Source organism: Spermophilus citellus, assembly GCF_964194105.1.
Source record: "Spermophilus citellus genome assembly, chromosome: 1".
In the NCBI taxonomy this organism is placed as follows: domain Eukaryota; kingdom Metazoa; phylum Chordata; class Mammalia; order Rodentia; family Sciuridae; genus Spermophilus; species Spermophilus citellus.
Window position 1 is genome coordinate 2,644,881 of NC_138182.1, and position 19,113 is coordinate 2,663,993.

The 19,113-nt window shown below is 47.3% G+C and overlaps 1 protein-coding gene across 2 annotated transcripts in view; it reads left to right on the top strand.

Annotated features, from left to right (window-relative positions):
* ANKRD10 (ankyrin repeat domain 10) overlaps positions 1-10,501 on the top strand; it is a 30,518-nt gene extending 20,017 nt beyond the window's left edge. For both annotated transcript variants that reach the window (XM_081294090.1, XM_081294091.1), the window contains 2 exons: positions 5,578-5,673; positions 8,991-10,501. In XM_081294090.1, the coding sequence (XP_081150216.1) occupies positions 5,578-5,673; positions 8,991-9,439 (545 nt within the window). In that variant the 3' untranslated portion in view covers positions 9,440-10,501. The remainder of the gene's footprint in view (positions 1-5,577; positions 5,674-8,990) is intronic.
* The last annotated feature ends 8,612 nt before the right edge of the window (positions 10,502-19,113 follow it).

Here is a 19,113-nt window from a genome sequence, read left to right on the forward strand (position 1 = left end):
GCCATTTGTTTCCTTTTTCCTACTGTCACATACTGTGTGAAATGTGGGGTCCTGGAGCTGATTCTTTTTCCCACTATGCATGAAGTTGAATCTATAATTATTTACATTCTTTGTTGTGTTTTTGGTTTGCAATTCAAAATAACAGCACTACTTCATATTCATAATTTCTAACATTTCGTTTTGATTTGCCATTTAAGTGTGTATGAGCACAAGTTTTGCTCTGTATCTAAATTACTGGTTTTGATAAATCCTTATTCTCATGTCAGTAAATATTTCATTTCCTCATGTAACATGCATAAAAAATCCTTTTGAGTAACTTCACATATAAAAATAATCAGAAGGGTTTAAGGTTTTTTTCCTTATCTATAGGTGCCTGGAATACCTTGACTAAATAAATCAGAGCTTTGACCTTACTAATTAAACAGTTCTTCTGTCTTCCTACAACTCAGCCATCACATAGAATGATGTTTTTAGTGTGAAGTTTATTCAAATAAGCAATAATTCCAGTTGGCTTGGTCTCTAAATGCATTCTTTAAGTTTGGGATCATGAGTCTGGCCCTACAGAAGGTAGTACTTCTGCTTTCAGTAAACCACTGGGAAGTACAGCTGTTGCAGCAGTTCCCCCCCCCCCCCAATAACGTGATACAAAGTATCTTAAATGGATAAAAATGACTAGGCCTTTTTGAATTGAATATAAACCGTTGGAAACAACTTGCACAAGGAAAGTTCATACTTTAAAATAACTTAAAGCCATTCAAGTCATATCAAAATGCAATTTGCTCAGAACAGAAGTGTTACTGGATAAACATGGGCATATAAACCCTGGAGGGTGCAGTAAAGCTAAAGTTGATGAGAAGCTGGTCTTGAGAAGTGTTGGAGGGGGCCTCTTCCCCAGGATGGAATCCTGTTCTTTTGGGATAGTGATAGTGTATGCGTGGGGTCCTTTCTTTCTGTCCTTTGGTCAGAAAGGAATGATAGGTGAACTTCAAGATTTCATGACTGCACCTGCTTTGTAATAGCAAGTTTGGGTTTTTTGGTGTTCCTAGTTCATCTTCAGGAGTATCTCAGTACAGTGTTGGCATGTGTAGTCCTTGAAGACCATCCTGAAGCCTGCCAGTGCCCCTGGTTAGGAAAGAATGCAGTTTTTTCCACAGGTGGACACTCGATCCTGTCAGTTGTTTGTTTCTGCTGGTGGTCCAGATGGACACAGAAACTTCTTGTGGCATGATTGGTACCACCACAGCCCTGAGGAGTAGTCTATGGTGACAGCAGGTCTCAGAAGTTGAACTGACTTCACAGTCATTCTAACCAAATAGCTATTGGCCTCAGATTCTCATTTGTGATATGTAGGTGTGTAATATAAAAATATCTACAATGCTGTCACTGTAAATCAGCAGTGAAATTTCCCAGCATAGTTTTTTTCCAGGATGAATTTAACACCAAGTATCTCTGTTTTTCTGAGTTTGAGGGTTTTGTGTTTTGGGTTTGTTTGATTCTTCTGGTGGCCCCTGGGGATGAAACCAGGGCCTCATGCCAGACAAACCTCTGCTCCTGAGCTACATCCCCAGCCATTTTTATTTCATATGGAGAAAAAGTTGTAAGATTCCTAGGCTGGCCTCAAACTCCCATGTAGTTGGCGTTAGAATGTGTGCCCTGCTAAGACTGGCCTATTTTTCTGTTTGTAATTGCTTTTGTTGAGCAGACTTGAAGAGTACAAGTTTTAAGGGCAATGTGACTAGCTAATTTGGTAAATACTAGGTGTTTGCTCATGTCTTAAAGATGAGATTCAAAGAAAACCCCAAAAATAAAATTTTAATTTAGCTCCCCTAATGCAGCCACATAAGATGCTTTAACTTCTTATGTCTCTGGTCTCCTAAAACTTATACTGAAAAACTGTTCATATTGTTTTTAAAAATTCAGAGCAGCAGAACACCCCTCATTGTGTTCAGATGCTGTGAGCAGGCTGTGCTACATTGAGACCACACAGCATCTGGTTGTTCTACTGATTTCCCATCCTCAGTCTGACAGCACTACTGCTCTGTCTCCTGGGTGCACTTCCCCGTCGGTGTCACCTCCCGCCTCACAGCATTCTCACCATCTGCCTGCTGGGATTCAGGCCATGACAGGAGACCAAGTTCCACGGAAGGTCAATTGAGTACTGGTTTAACTGAGATCCTTCCTAGGAAAAAAGTAGACAATCGCAGTCAGTCAGTCCCAACGACCAGTGGCTGGTGGGAACCGTGAAGGAGTGTTTTCCACTTGCTCCTTCCACGGGAAGTTGCATCCTCCCTGTGATCACATTCCCACTCACGGGCACTCTGCCATGGGAAGGCCACTTGGCAATTGGCCACTTCTCAGGTTCTAAGTCACCCCCTGAGCACTTGAAAGTTGATCATGAACCTAATGTGATCCGATCTCCCTCAGATTTACACATGAGTCCTTGGAAGTTTCTGCTCAGGTGAGAGGGCGTCTGCTTCTCTGATCTTGAGGAACAGAACCAGTGTGGGCAGGTCTTGGGAGCAGTGCCCAGGAGCTAACTAGAGCATGGGCAGCTCAGCGGTGCAACTATGTAGCGGTTTTCCTGCCATGGTAGTTGCACAGCCTGGTCTGCTTGCAGGTGTGCCTAGCAGTCAGACATCATTGTCCTGCGCTGGGTATCACTCAGCGAGGCTCTGTAGTGGCCATCCTTGGTGTCCAGCACATTACTTTCTTAGTACAGCCCCCTCTCATGGCTCTCAAAACTGAGTGACACCTTCCCCATGTTTTTAACTTTTGGTAATAGAACTTGTAGTTTTGCTGGCCACTGAGTTGCCCGAGGCTCTGGCCCCCCAGGTCAAGAACCAGGGCTGTATCTGTGCATGGGAGGCTGGGACGTTGAGACAAATGCAGGGAGTTCTCTGCCCTGCATCTCCAGTGTCCACCATGAGACTTCTCAGCAGATGTCTGCTCTTGCAGTTGGAAGGTAAGGATCATGGCACATATGTTTGGGAAATATTCAGCCATTTTCCTTGAACTGCAAGTCAGTAGGAAGACGGGAAATAAAAGTGCTTCCTTCCCAAAGCTACAAGTATAGAATGCAGCTTGGTCACCGAGGCCAGTGTTGGTTCCTCTGAGATGTCTGCACAGGCCACCCTCTGCAGTTCAGGGTGCCATATTTAAAATGGCCCCTCAGCAGGTGTAGGAGCTGTGGGAGGAGCTGCCACAGGTGCCTGGTGTTAAATGCCAGGAGTTCAAGCCCCAGGTTCTGAAGGTCTGGAGAGGCCAGTTTAATTCCATGGCTGGTGGTGTGCCACGTAAAATTACAGCCCAGCCATTGAGCCACGTATCTGTAGGTTCTAGGGATACAGAGAGGAAGAAGGCGTTGGTGCAGAGTCGGGTCACCCAAGTTCCTGGACCAGGCTATAGGAGCAACACTGCAGACTGGGGGAAAGACTGCTTGCTGCGGTGTGGATTCCTTTCCTTTCTACCTTATAAATGAGGAAGCATCTGCATTAGCAGGAGGCACCCGCCCAGTGAGCAGTGAATCCTGCTCCAGGGTAGGTTTTGCTTGGTCCCAACAGTCTGTGAATGAATCCCCAAGCCTTCCCTGGCACCAGACTCCGCGCCCCTGGCAGCCCAGCTGCCCTCAGTCTCACTGCTACAGGGGCCCTCCTGCCTGAGGCAGTTGTGGCTCTTCAGGTTTTATTACACTCTAGTTTTTCTGAAGTTTGTTTCTTTCTTTCTCTCTGTGTTTCTGGCTAGTGAGTGGGCTTTGTTCCTAGACCTGGGTACTGTCCTGGGCTCTGGGCAAATGAAAGGATGGGCACCCTTATTAGGGTGGGAGCAGGGGATCTTCACATTCTTTTATCTGTAAGGTGTTTTTCTTAAAAATCCTGCTCTTCAGAAGTATGAAATTGCAAAAATGACCTCTAGTTGTCGTTTTATACAAGAAACATTTGACATCTGAACCTCCGACAAAACCAGGCGCCAAGTGCGAAGATGCTCAGCCTTGCTGGGTGTGTTCTGGGGGTGCGTCTGTTGAGGGAGCACGCTGGTCTGGCTGAGCAGTGCGGTGGAGTCAAGGAAATGAGCCAGAGGTAACAGCTCCCCCAGGAGCCCCCTGAAGTGAGCAGAGCGTCCCCTGCACATAGGGCATCAGTGCTGCTACCTCCCCCAGTTTTAGTTATTTTTATTTTTGTTACACTAACCTGTTTACCATTGATTTTGGAAAAGTGAGTACTGCTTTTTAGTGAGGTTGAGGATTGGCATTGCTGATTTGGGGTGTGGAGGATTTAGGAAATCTTAGGGAGTAAAAGATGCTTTAGTGCCTTGAGTTTCAGATCACCTGTGTTTGAAGAATGTGTTTGTCTTGTGCAGACTTTTACTTTATTTCCTAAATATACAACTTGCTCTTTGTAGTTAGGAATCATGTTTCCCATTCTGTACATTAGCATCTTTGGGGAGTAATCTGCGATTGACACCTTGACAGTGATTGAGGTTTCTAAAATTAGAACTGATTAAAGTTACAGAGTTCAGTTCTCTATTTTCAAAAGTTTGAGAGAAATATTACACAGCAAGAGTTGTTATTTGTGTTGTGCATTCTTTGATCCAGAAATAATTCTGGATATTTATTCAGGAACCAGAAGTGCAAACTAACCAGATGTGTTTATAAGGATGTTAACTTTGGTATTTGGAGGAAAGAAGAATAAACCACCAGACCTCAGGGAACTTTGGTTAGGTGGATCTTAAGTACACGTGAATGTGGCAAATTAAAGACCTTCTGAAATTAAGTTATGGTGGGATTCAAGCCATTGTGAATGCATAAACCACAATATAACAGTGATTTTTAAAATCCTTCTGGCAGAAAAAAAAGCATTGTTACATTTAGAGACATGAGTGTTGTCGAGTTTGGTGAATAGATATGTACAGTGTTGCCTGTGGACATGACTAGATGTGTGCCTTTTCCACCTCTGGACAGAGTGTGCATGTGTAGCTTTAGCTCCAGATTCCTTGGGACTCAAGATTTTTTAGTGTGTGTCTTCAGTTTTTTTGTATTTTGGTCACAATCAAGAGCCACTTGGGCAGTGTGTTTAAGAATTATCCATTTCTTTTGAAAAATATTTTCTGAATTTGGGGAAAAAATGTTTCAAATTATCTATAGGTTGTATGATCTCTGTTCTCTTTTTTTTTTTTTTTAATAAATTTTTATTTATTTATTTATTTTTTATTATTTAGTTATCGGCGGGCACAGCATCTTTGTATGTGGCGCTGAGGATCGAACCCGGGCCGCACGCATGCCAGGCGAGCGCACTACCGCTTGAGCCACATCCCCAGCCCCGATCTCTGTTCTCTTAAGATCCCTAAATTAGTATTTTTGCCATCAAGTATAATTAGAAAATATATCTGGAATTGCATGACATTAATTGAACTGCACGCTTCAAGAAGTATTTTTTATTGTGGGAAATTAAATTAGTGGTCTTTGCTTTTTTAATTACTTGAGAGTTCAAAAGCATTCATTGCTGATAAAAAGGGTTTTTGAAAATGTGTCTTAGTTTTATTGTGTGTTCAAAGGGTCTGAAGTCCTTGTTCTCTTTGCAGCTCCAAGCCTGGACTACGCCATGCCACTAATGAACGGCGAGACCGAAGATGACGCTGACAGAATGCACGTTGATAGAGAATTTTCTGCTGTAACAGGTGGGAGTGGACAGTTTCCTGTTGTCTGCAACAACAACCCAATGGTCGAAGACACCACAAAACAAGAGAGTGGTTCTGTTGGACCAAAAGAAATAGAAATATATACTGTTTCAGCAATGCAAACCCCTTGTCGTTGCAAGAATCAGTATGCATATTATTTCTAACATAATTTTCTCTCAACCATTTTTGCACTGTGCTGTCCAGTATCTTTAAAAAATGTAATAATTTGCGCATCTTGGGCAAGTTTGTAGATACAAGGACAAGTGTTTGGTGCATTCTCTGGATATGAGAATACAAGTGCAATCTTCCGTTTTGATTTGAAGTTTTGCTTAATGTGCCTTGCTTATTTTTAATGAGGTTGCATTTTTAATTTTCTGACAGCCTTTGGATGAATATACCAGTCATGCTATTGCCAGTCTTTTCAAGGCAGTGTGTAGCCAGGAAGAGCCCACTGTGCACCTTGGGAACTGTTAACAATGGTGCTGACTTGTGACCCACTCATGCCGTGGGGATCTTTGGTCCCATGGTCTTGGTTGCTTTGATGTCTGGCATTCCCTCTAAGTCTGAACATCATTTCTCAAAACAATTTATATGTTAAGATGTTTAATATTAAAACAGTTAATAGTCATATTTTTTTATTTTTAAAGGGAAAAAAGCTCAATTTCTTCTAGCATTTGGAATTTCTGAAAGGATTTATCTATTTAGTGAACACTTGTTTCTGCCATTCTTTTATTTAGGTGACCACAAAAACATTTTAGCCTTTCTCTTAATATGTTAATCAATTTAGAAATACTTTTTTTTTAAAAAAGTTTTTTGAGTACATTTTTATGCTAAATTCTTCAGTGGGAAGAAAAAAATCATATTTTGTTTCACAGACCCACATGAAAAATATCATTTCTATTCACCAAAATGCAAGGAAATACATTATCTCTAGAAGCCACCAAATTGTTATGGGTAGCTTCACTTTTTTGCCAAATAATTAAACGAAATGGGTAGATTTGCCATGGGCAAATCTGATCATTGGATAGCACATTTTAAATAGTACATTTTCTGTAGTCAGGGGCTATTTGGCCTTGGCTAAAGATAAACAAGGCTCAAAGCCTGCTTTTAAGAAAAGTGGACTGTGCTGTGTGCTTTTGAGTGGGCAGGACAATTGTTCTGCCTTCTCCCCACATGATTTCCAGTCCTTTCATGTAAAGCTGGTGGCTGGCTTCACATCTGGCCCTGTGCACTCCCACGTCAGATGCCGTAGGCCTTCCTGTGCTTTCCACTGTGGCCTTAGGACACTGTCTGAGGAAACAAACTTACAAATCACTAGACATTACTTGCGTTTTTCTTAGGTGAAACAACTTTTCTTGTCCACTGAACGTTTACAGGAACTGCCGCCTCTGTCCATTAGGACGTCACAGGAGTCAGGCTGCTTTCCCCTGAGTACTTCCAAGTATTGTTCTTTGTTCTTACACGATCATTTTCAAGGACAGTGCATATTTGAAAAGCTGCTCAAATGTTGCCTTTACATTTTGAATGCCCCTCATTCAAGACCTCAAGCAGGGTCCATAGCCCTCCCTTCTCTAAAGAAGCATGGCTTTCTCTGGGACTGCTGGAGTTGGGGCAGGATGTATCATAGGCTTTGTCCCCAGGTTGTTCACAGCTGCCCACTCCCTTGTGGAGTGGGTGTGGTTGTTGGTGGCACCTGTGGGGAGCTGGACATGTGGTGGGACAGGGGCTGTTGAAGTGCCGCGGGAGCTGAGCCAGGGAGTGTTGCAGCAACCGCCTGCCCAGGCTCCCTCACAGTCTCCAGAGCAAGATGAGGTCTGAGCACTTCAGAAAGCTTCAGCTTACTTTATGTCAGTAAAAAACTATATACACAGTACACTGGTAACTGTCCAGTGTTGCCATCATATCTATGAGTTTCATTGTGTAAAGTGATTTAATACTTTTATTTTTTGAAAAAAAAATTAATATAAAATTTGCCCTGGAAATAACCTAATTTCTTTTTATTTATATTTAGTCCTTTAGACACTGGTCTCTAGTTTTCAGTTTTAACTAAATAGAAAAGCTAGTATTTAGTTTGAGAAAAAAAAGATCCATTGACCCTGAAGAGTTAATAGCAATTAAGCTAATTGTTGATTAAATCACCAAAAAATTTGATGATTGTGGAATGTTTAGAAGATGTCTTGTTCATTGAACCAGAAACAATCCTGTCTTGGTCAGAAGACAGGCAGGACACAGAGTCCCCCTTGGGTCTGATAGTAAAAGAGAAAGGAGGCCCTTCATGATAAGAGTGGCACAGTGTGTGGCTCGTTAGGGTATTTGGATTGTTTACACGTGTCCTTATTCTGAACGTTACTAGGACTGAGCTCTTCTGTATCTATTGCTCCTCTGTTGATAGCCTAGGACTTCAAGGTGAAATTTATTATCTTCAAGCAAGAGATAATTTTAGATCATTCTCTGTAGTGTTCTGTGAATTCCTGAAAACCTGGATATTCTCAAATTCTAATACAAGCGTTTTGTGATGGACTTTACATCCATGGGACGTGGCCTTCCTACTGGGTGTTAGTATATGCAGGTTAAACTGTCAGCATTTTTTTTCCCCAGCATAAGTGGTTTTTGAAAATGACCTAACACCACGAAACCCCGGCCCTCATGGTCATTTTAATTGCTGGATTTGAAGAGACTCCTCAGAACTGTGCTCCTGGCCCACTGCCATGCGAGAGCATCCCTGGCTGCGCAGCCTCTCTCTGCCTGTGCTCGCTGCTCTGCTGGTGCTCTTTCACCGCCTTTCCCAGAGGCCCTTGTGGATTTGAGCATCACAGAGGAAAGCCAACTCCTCCTCCTGTCCTGTGGTATTTTGTACGTGGTCGGAGCATTCCTCATTTACCCGTTTCCTTGCCCCACCTCCTCCTAAGAAATAGAGAAGTTTTAATTTTACAGTTTTCAGTTCTGATGGACCTTTTCAGGTGCTGTTTTTAAAACTGCTCTTCAAAAGTAGTTCTAAAATAAGATTTTTTTGAGTTTCTTCCTACTGTTGGTATTCTGCGTGCTGTGTTTGTCAGCCTGTGTTTCTAAACTTGACTGCCCAATGATGTTGAGTGCTTACGTTTTCCTATCTTGCCAGGCAGATTCTAGTCCCGTGTGTTGTTTGTAAACATACCTGTTCATTTTTTTCATTTTAATTTTTGAAAAGGAGCTGGTTTGTCTAAAAGAAGCAACAGAAAAGAAACTAAATCCCTTACAATTGTGGCAGCAATGAAGCGTTTTTATACTGTCTCCCACCCTGTTCTGAATTTTGGTGACAGGTGTATTTCTTAATGCAGATATGAAAAACAGTAGCTCCGTATCGAATACATTGACAAATGGATGTGTCATCAATGGACATTTGGATTTCTCCTGCGTGGCCCCGCTCAATGGGATGGAAAGCAGGAATGACCCGGGCTTGACAGGACCTAATGGAATTAGCAATGGATTAGTGGGTTCTGTCTGTGTTAATGGGACTGAGGAGCCAGAAAAGACCATGAGTGTTAACCCTGAGATGTGCGGTTCTCTGCACCTGAATGGAAGCCCCAGTAGCTGCGTGGCCAGCAGGCCCTCCTGGGTGGAGGACATTGGGGAGAACTTGCAGTATGGACATTACCACGGTTTTGGGGACACTGCCGAGAGCATCCCTGAGCTGAGCAGCGTGGTCGAGCACTCCAGCTGCGTACGGGTGGAGCAGCGGTATGACAGCGCCGTCCTTGGTGCCATGTACCTGCACCACTGCTCCTGAGGACAAGGGACTGGCCACCTCCCCGACGATAACTCATAGCACCATGGCAGCACCAACTTGGAGGGTCTCCCCCGTCCTGCTTTTGTACTTGAACTCTGAGAAAGTAGACTCCCGCTCGAGCAGCTCCCAGTGAGTGAGTGGTGCCTGAGCAGGCTTCCTGTGCCCAGAGGTGTCCCTGCAGGGTATTCATCCTTTTAGAAGATTCTCTTTTGCGGTTTGGTTTTTCTGATGCCGGTGTCTACTTGATTTTTTAATACTGTCACCAGAAATTGCCATTTTCCTTTTTGTAAGTTATATCTGATCACGATAAGGGGGCAGTAATCGAGATGCCTGGCGAGTTACCTCTTACACTTGGGAATCTTTTTGAGGCCCTCCTTGCTCTCTCTGTAAGGTCCTGACCATGCAGCCTCACAGAGATTCCGCTCGTGATTGTACGAAGAAAAGAGCGTTTGTCTCTTTCAGAGTCTTCTCACTAAAACTGCAACTTGCCACAGGGTGGGGGTTTTAGTGTGGCACACAGTGGCTTCATGATGCAGCCTACTGCCCTGGGTTCCATTAGAACAGGCCCAGCCTGGGGCGGATTCTGACTGTTTTTACTCCACATTTCCTACTTGCTCTCTAGGATTTGTACCACATATAATGGTTTCCTTTATACGTAGCGAATATTACTCTTTGTAGGAACTGTCAGATCAAAATATTTAACTACTTTTACTTTTTTTTTTCCCTTTTTGTTTTTTGAGATTTTCTGCTTTATATATATATATGTATGTATATATATATATTCTCACATATATCACTATGTATATCCAGTTAATTGAGAGAATTTTGAATCTCTTAATAAAACTGCATTAAGTTTATGGTTTTGTAGAAATTAGCTTTTGTTTAGGCAAAATTAGTGGTTACACTGCAAAGATTGTAATGAATTTTTACTTTTTGGATTTTTGTAATAACAATTGATGCAGATGGAGAAAATGTCACATGAGCAAACCAGTGTTGTAAGAGTGTACTAACATTTGTTTTAAGACTGTTCTCTACAAATTGAGTAAAACACTCTCGCGGTCACTTTGTTCCTAGGTGTACTTTCTCGCAGGGCAGGTGGAGTTGGCAGTGGGAGGAGCAGGAGGGAGGGAAGGAGGAGTTTGGTGTTGTGTTTTATTCTTCTGGTGAGATTTTACTTTATTCTCATGATCTCCATTGTATTTTTAAAATGTTTTTGCTTTGTTAAAATCTAGTTTTAGCCAGGCACGATGACACACACCTGTAATCCCAGCGACTTGTGAGGCTGAGACAGGAGGATGGCGAGTTCAAAGCCAGCCTCAGCAAAAGCGAGTAGCTAGGCAATTCAGTGAGATCCTATTTCTAAATAAAATACAAAATAGGGCTGAGGATGGGGATCAGTAGCTGAGTGCCTCTGGGTTCCATCCCTGGTACACCCCACACACACATACCCCCCAGATCCTCTAGTTTGGGGGCTGGGAATCAAAAACTTCTAGTTTTGTGGCACTTGTTCTCACTCTATTGTAGGGGAATATGTCCTTGTCTTCGGGTGCTTATTTTCATAAGAGATGGGTAACATAATTTTCCAGACTTTGGTTTCGGCAGATATTAAAGTGAATGTAGACTCTTGAAGAATGTGAATTGTAGTGGCATCACATGTGACCCGACTGTCGAAGACCCACTGGTGAACGCCAGCAGGAGGAGTGGGAGGCTGTGGAGCGCAGCAGGTGTCAAGCACAGAAGCCAAGTTGGTGTCAGAAACTCTGGCAGACCCCAGAAGCTACCCAATTGCTCTGCGTCTTTAAAGGATATCAAACTTGACGCCATCCCCTGCTTGGACTATTCTTTGAAGTATTTCAGAGACCTCATGCTGAGAAATGATTTAGTGAACCTCATGAACTTCTGGACTGTTAAACGCAATGTCACTGGGAGCAGAAACTGCCCAGCTGCTTTGGGGAGCAGCACCCACACCAGCAGGTGGTTGGTGCAGTCTGGTTCAGAGCCAGCTTTGCTGGGGCATAGAGCTCTTGTCGGGGGATACCAGGGGCATTGTGATGGTCGTGGGTTTGCTTCGCAGTACTGGAGGAGGAAACGGTAGAGACAGATCAGGAGGGGTATGAACTGGCACTGGGGCTGAGTGGTAGGCACATGAGTTTTCACTTTGTATTCGAGAAGTTTTTGTTTCTAATGAGCACTCTAAGGAGAAAAAGAATGCTTTAGAAAATTGTAGGTGTCGTTTTGATATTGGCCAGGTGTAGGTTTGGATTTTACTAAACCTAAGTCGCCAAAGGTAAGTTTATACCAGACTACCAGAGTGGTTTGTTGGTTCACAGCCTTTTTGGCATGAAGACCCTTTCTTATGCTTGTGTTCCTATATGTTTGTCACAAACAATTAGAAAACAAAATTAAGTTCATTTACAGTAGCACCAAAACGATGAAACCTTGGGCTGTTTCTTAGATGTTCAAGTCCTCTACACTGAAAACCAGGAGACACTGCCAGGAAAAAGAAGCCCCAGATAAAGATTTAGTGGTTTTACAGAGGAAATCTTCACATAGACACATAACTGGAACAGACATGGTAATAGCATTTGTAGCTGACTTTGGTGTTTGGTGATTTCTTAAAGCTTCATTGCAATATTGAATCAAAATCCACATCAGTGAACTAATGGTCTTCACTTAATTAAAGTCCATTTGCCGTGTACTCAAGAGTGGACTTCCAGCCCATACCTTTGTTTGTTTGTTTGTAGGGTTTCGGGGGTGGGTACTCAATCACTGAGCCAGATCCCCAGCCCTGTTTTGTATTTTATTTAGAGACAGGGTCTCACTGAGTTGCTTAGCGCCTTGCTTTTGCTAAGGCTGGCTTTGAACTTGCAAGCTTCCTGTCAGTCTCAGGAGCTGCTGGGATTACACACATGAGCCACCACACCTGGCCACCATGCCTCGTTAATAACATTCTGCATTGGTTATTTGGAAAGTATTGTTTTAATTGAGTTTGCAGATTTTCAAATGTTGAAATATTTTATTATTATCACATAAATATCACTAATGGTCTCATAAAAGTCACAAGTGGGAAGCTGACTCATAGTGGTACATGTTTTATAACTGAAATTTTTGCTGGAAAGCTAAAATTCTCTTGGCCACAAATGTCAGCTGTCTTTCTCTGAGTGGCAGGCTCTTGGTTAATCATGTCTACCAAGTACCCAGGTCTTCCTCGACATCACCTGCCATTCACATTTGCAAAGAAAGGTCTGTCTAGGCCATAGGCGAGGGCCAGAAGTCTTGGTCATAACACTGGCAGTGCTCCTGGAGAAGGGGCCCACCGACCTTCATCACACAAGTTCTCGGCCGAAGGTAAGCTTTTCACAGCGTTCCTAAGTAATTAACTTTTCTCTTTAACTCAGCGCCTAGCAGTGAGAAGTGACCAGGTATTGTCACCGAGCCTCTGGCTCTTCTGAGCTAGCACTTCCCCAGCCATTTCTCAGAGCCATTGATGAAGAAGGGAGGTCCCATTCTGGCAGTGATGGTCTGAATGGTCCTGGGGAGCAGTGTGAGAGCTACTGGGTGACAGCCATGAGTTTTGAGCTGGGAGGTCCCAGCAGCCAAGTAACAGATTCTGGAGATGTGGGGAGTGTGTTCATTAAGAATTTGGCTCTTTCCAGATTTTGTAGCAAGGACAACAGAGGGAAAGGATCGATAAGAGACAGAAAAGCTCTTGGAACCATTTTCTTGAGAGCCAGGAGTAGGTAAAAGAGGGGACATGTCATCAAGAGAGTTTTGGGGGGGGGGGGGGGATTGCTGGCCTGTTGAGAATCTGCACTCACCAAACACCCAAGTATCTGGAAAGGAGTAACCATGAGGCCAGCCTGAGGCAGCCACCGGGCCATGTGCGATGAGGAGGAAGATGAGTCAGCCGGGGTGAGGGTTAGAGCAAGCGGCTCTCAGCCCTAGGGAAAAGTAGTTAAAGCTGGCCAGGGCTTCCAGGTGGCCCTGTGTGGACATCTCAGGGGTATCCCCCACCCCATCTGTGGCCAGCCCTATTCTAGGCACCTAGCTCTGGGGTAGATGAGGTTGGCAACGACAGAGGCTAGTGGAATCAGAACTGGAGATAGACAGATCAGTGGGAAGAGACGACCTGTTCACAGAGTTCCTCTTCACACTGCATTGGAGTGGCCAGTCCTCCAGGGAGCAGTGCAGGGAATTGTCCTGGGCACGCAGGGTGCTAGGGTGTCTTATTTTTTGCTCCAAACAATGCAAGAAGTGTGGGCGAGCCCCTGGTTTTGCTTAAATTTTTGGAGGGTGGGCAAGAAAATCTGGGTCATCCTCAAGGTCACCCTGCACTGTCACTGGATGGTTCTGGCTCAGAGCCCCATGTCTGGATAGTGACCAAAGGTAAGAACAACACCGGGTGCAGCGGATACTGAGGGGCAGGTGTGTGGGAGGCTGAGGAGGCCTGGAGGAGCAGCAGAGAGCTGTCCCCTGGGTCAAGACAAACCACAGCGATTGAAAGAGGGAAGTTTGATATGATGACCAAACTACACTGGTGGATGCACGAGGCCTTGGAGAGAGCACACCTGGAGCAGAGTCCCTTGTCCAGGTCACAGGCGAGGGCCCTGGACGGTCAGGGCCCAGGTGAACAGGGACATGCCTCTGGGATGAAGGCCGGTGGGCACCAAGTGGGGCTCAGGCACAGCACTGGGCTGTGACCTGAGTGCAGTGGGGCACACCAGGGCCGCAAGGTCCCCAGGTCAGATCACACACCTGGCAACAACTAGGATTGGTGAGAGGACGTCCCACCCAGCAGCCCACTGCCACAGCAGGGGCAGGGTGCTTGGATCTGGAACAAGGAGAGCTGGTGACTGACAGCGTCCGTCCTGGCCTGTGCCTGGAAGGAGAGGTAATCAGAGGAAGTTAGGGAGGACTCTCCTGAGGCCACCCAGGGGAACTTCCAGCCGCAGCGGGGACTTGGGCTCAGCTCCCATGCTAATGAGTCCTAGTGTGTTGTGGGTTTTGTGCCTGGTTTTTCACTCATGCTTGGTGGTGTCCAGGCATCAGAGGTTCCTGTGGAGGAAGTCCCGGCAGTCCTTCAGGATTCACAGGCTTAGGGGTCAGAGGTCAGAGCAGTGTGACTGCCACAGACAGCAGGAGCAATGTGCAGCCTCAGCATGGAGCCCAAGAGCAGCAGCCTCACTGAGGCCTGGGGGGCCCTGGGGGGCTCTGGGGCTGATCCTAGCAGTCGAGCTTGTTCACATCAGGCACAGATGAGAACAGCTGCATGGCACAGTAACCGTGATTGGACCAGCCAGCCTCCCCGGGCTGCCCAGGGTCTGTAGGTGGGACTTCCTGATGGACAGGAAGACGCGCACTCCCAGCAATCCCCATGCTGGATCAAAGCACTGAGTGCCCGGCAGTTAGGGCATGGGGTGAGTTGCCCAACACTTAAGACTTATCCAGAAGCATCAGTGCAACTCTGCTGGGTGCAGGGTTCACGGGTGCTCAGGAGGCTATGAGGAGGATCTCTGCCACCTCTGAGCAGATTGGCCCCTCCAGGGCCTCTCCAGCCGGCGCAGACACGGGAGACCCCCCAGCAAGTGGCCTCAGCTGCTTCTGTTGGGCTCCTCAGGCCCCTCAGCCTCTCTGAGGTAGTGAGGCGCACAGCAGTGAAACCTAGCTGGCACCAGGAGGTGGGGGAGTGAACCTGGGAACTGCCACTGCAGGGGCACCTCAGGTGGGGCTCAGGAGGCTTCAGTTTCACTTCTTTGCTTTTTTAAAGAAGAACTGAAACCTTTTACATATTAAAAATAAAAAAAAAAAATAAGCACAGAATGAGCAAGTTGGAACAGCCCTGCTTGGTTTCTCAAGGCCGCTCCGAAGCCTCTGGCCTCTGCAGGGCTGCACCAGGTGTCTTCCAGAAGGACCTCATGCTGGCGCTTCACCATCCCTGTCTGTGGCACACTCTTGCCCTGAATTATAGTCCGCAATCTTAGGAACAGCTGCAGAAATCAGCTCCTGTGTGCTGAAGAGGCGCCACTCCCTTGCCAGCTTTTCACTGGCCTCCCTGTGCTGGGGGATTTTTCTGACAATGATTCAAGATAACTGAAGCCAGTTTGCCAGTAAAACAACATGAACCTGTGCCTCAAATAGCACGTTAATTCTCCAGTACATGACAAGTGACACTATTTCCTCATCTCCAGAGTGGGGCATGTAAAAGACAACCTGCAGAACCAGGTTGGCCATTTGGCCCTATGGGCTGCTGGCCCAGAGACGGGAGACAGCCTCAGAATTGCAGCTACTGAGGCTTCCACAGCCCACTGGAAGAGAAGGAAAAGCATCCCCAGTTAGGGCAGAAGTGAGCCTCTGCATTCCCTGCCTGCTTGGGCCACCCGCAGGGGCTCGCCTCACAATTCCTGGTCACGAGGACCTGGGGTCAGGGGGCCTCCACACTGCCTCAGTTTCCCAGATAAGGAGGAAGGGCCAGCCCTGGGGTCCCGCGCGCTGCCCCAGGCTCCGCAGCCCACCATCCACATGGTTTCTGCGGGGACACAGTGGGGTGGGTCTACTTCCTGGGCCTGTGGGTGTGGATGTATTCCAGTGCTCTTGGGGTCTGCAGGAAACTGAGGCACCACAGGGCCTCCCCTCCAACACGGTGCTCGGAGCTGCAGGCTCAGGTTATCAGAAGGAGTGGGAAGGGGGAGAGGGTCCTCTGAGGAAAGGGGCAGCACACATCTCCTGTACTGTTTTATTGGGTCCCAGCTCCACCTCTTGACTTCTGATAGCACAGAATGACATCACACTATCAAGTCCCCACTGCCATGACCACGGTAGGTCACTTTGACCCACAGACTGGTTCTGATGAGAACCTGTTCTTACAGATTTTATGGTTAGGGGAAATAGTTTCATCTCCCCGAATTCCAGGACCTGGTCTGTGTAAGGGTCACAACCCTTCCTCCCCCAGGGTAACTTGTGTTCTTGACTTCTAGAGCCTGCATTTCTCCTGCAGATAAAGGCGGTGCAGCATGTCCTGTGGACTTAAGCCAGGCAGGGCTGCAGGCAATTTGCTTTTTTGTTGTCTTTGGTACTGGGAAGGAACCCAGGGTGCTTAACCACTCAGCCACATCCCCAGTCCTTTTTTTTTTTTTAAGTTGTCAATGGATCTTTATTTTATTTATATATGCAGTGCTAAAAATTGGACCCAGTGCCTCACATGCTAGGCAAGTGCTCTACCACTGAGCTACAACCCCAGTGCCCCCCAGTCCTTTTTTATATTTTATTTTGAGGGTATCACTGAGTTGCTTAGGGCCCTGACAGATGACTGAAGCTGGCTTTGAACTCTCAATCCTCCTGAGTCTGCCTCCCCAGTTGCTGGGATTGCAGGGCTGTCCCCTGTTTTGTATCATAATGCTCCAGAAAAACAAAAAAACCCCGTCCCTGCCTTTTCCCAGGTAAATTGCTTTTAAAGACAAGGCCTGTGGGCGTCAGTACAGTGGGCCCAGTTTATCCAATTACTCCCTTAACCTCACGTTCCCACCATGTCTGTCTGTCCCTGCTTGGCGCTGACCTCCCAAGCTGCAGGCCCCCCAGACAAGAACAAGCCTAGGGGGTTGCATCCAGGTGGGATTTCTGTTTTCACAGCTTGTTGGGGCAAGGTCTGCTGAGCTCAGCCCTGTGGAAGACCCCCCTGCTCTGGAGACTTTCCCGGCACTGGGCAGGGTGGTGCTGCTGTGCTGCCCTAAGGCCTCAGCCCGAGGCAGCAGAGAGGAAGAGTGCCTGCAAGGAGAGCTGGCCAGAGGCGCCCGGCAGCTCGCCTGCAGGAGCTGCACCCACATGACCCTCCCGCAACCGCCCTGGCAGGACATGCTTTCTTTTCCTTCTGGTGGCCAAGAGGTGCAGCGGTGGGTGTGGAGATGGATGGGGGCCAGAGCTGTGGTGGTGGCAGCAGCGGGGACTGCATGTGTCCCCGTCCAGGAAAACTGGGAGAGCTGACCTGGGTGCCAGGAGCCAGCCTCGAGCAGCCCAGGGCCCCTCTGTGGGTGAAGGGCCCAGGAAATGCGGGCTCTCCACTCAGGGAGTCTCCTCAGCCCTGAAGGAGAACAAGGCCTTGTTGGCAGGAAAATGGTGGACCTGGAGAAGACGGTGCTCAGTGAAGTGAGCCCCAGACTCCAGGAGCCGTCTCAAGTTCTCTCCCGTGTGGAAGGCAGAAATAAGATGAGAACGGGGGAGCGGAGGAGGGAGAGGGAAGGGGAGGAAGGACGAGTTGAGCATGGCATGTGTGACGTGGTGGTGTCACCATGTGTCCCCTGTTTTGTATCATAACGCTCCAGCAAAAGCCATTTAAAATACGAGGAAAAAAGATTTACTTGTGTACACCTGGCCTCAGTTTTCACTTGCATTCTGTGGTTTTCTGGCACGTGGGCTGGACACCACTGGCACACGGGCTGGGCCCAGGTCACAGGAAAAGGGAAAGCCAGGCCCAGCAGACCAAGAGCAGTGATGTGGACCGCCGGGCCAGGAACAGGACAGGGTGAAGGCCAAGGCTAGTCGGGCACTGGTGTGGACTCTCAAGATGTTGGGAACGGACCCCACAGACGCAAGGTGTCACCTGGGGGCCCTGTGACCTCTGCAACTCCTCTGAAAGTGTGAGCTGCTTCGAAGTCTCTGAGTATGACCAAAATAGCCAACAGTTATAGAGCACACCCCTCCTGGCAGGGGGCTGGCCCCAGGGTAGAGAGCTGCGGTGGGATCCGTCCTCTCTCCTCCAAGTGGGGGCACTCGGGGACATATCAGCAGGCCAGGCTGTTACCACAACCTGCGACCCTCCACCAGACGAGGGAGCACTGGAGGGCGGGGAGGTAGGGGGGCCTCACGGCTGCTTGTCTTTGTTTTCCTTTTACTGGGATTGACCCCAGAGGAGCATTACCACCGAGCCTCGCATGTTCTCGGACAGCAGCATGTCTTGGGTGGACGCTTGACCCTGAAGCAGCAGGAGCAGGTGTGCATGACAACCAAAGCAGGCCGAGGACAACCCGAATGTCCCTGCCTTTCCCCAAACAGCACGTGCAGCATCAGCCAGAAACAGGCCAGGCGTCGGGCAGCCACCACCCTCCTGTGGGCCTTAGAATGTGTGCCTGGGTCACCTGGCTGGCAAAACTGTGGCTGCCACCAGGTCCAGCCGGTCCCCACACGGTTACAATGACACTGCAGTATCAGGGTTTGAGTGGAGAACCCCAGAGCACAGCACCTTAATCAGAAGTGTTTCCCCCCACGGTGCCACCAGATTCAAGACCCCACATCCATGCCTCCTGGCTGACGGTGGCATCCCTCTCAGAAGGACACGGAGAAGGGGCCTTGGAAATGCAGGAGCCACTGTGCCGCAGGCTGACAGCAGAGCAGCCCAAGGTCACTAACCAGCAGGGCATGTGGGTGAGGTGGGGTGGGGCTGAAACTGGGAAGCCAGAGGTGTGATAAGTGCAGACCACACACTTAGGGGACAAAGAGTGGGGGCCACTGGAGACACCATTGAAGGGTGGGACTAAGGGTGAGTCTCCCTGGGCTTCTGCTTGGTTTCCAGTCCACGCATGAGTTCTCTGAAGACAGAAATATCCAGAAATCTGGCGGCACCAGGCATTGTGGAGTGTGGCACTGGAAACTCTGAAAGGGGGGCAGGAAGTGGAACTTTTCTA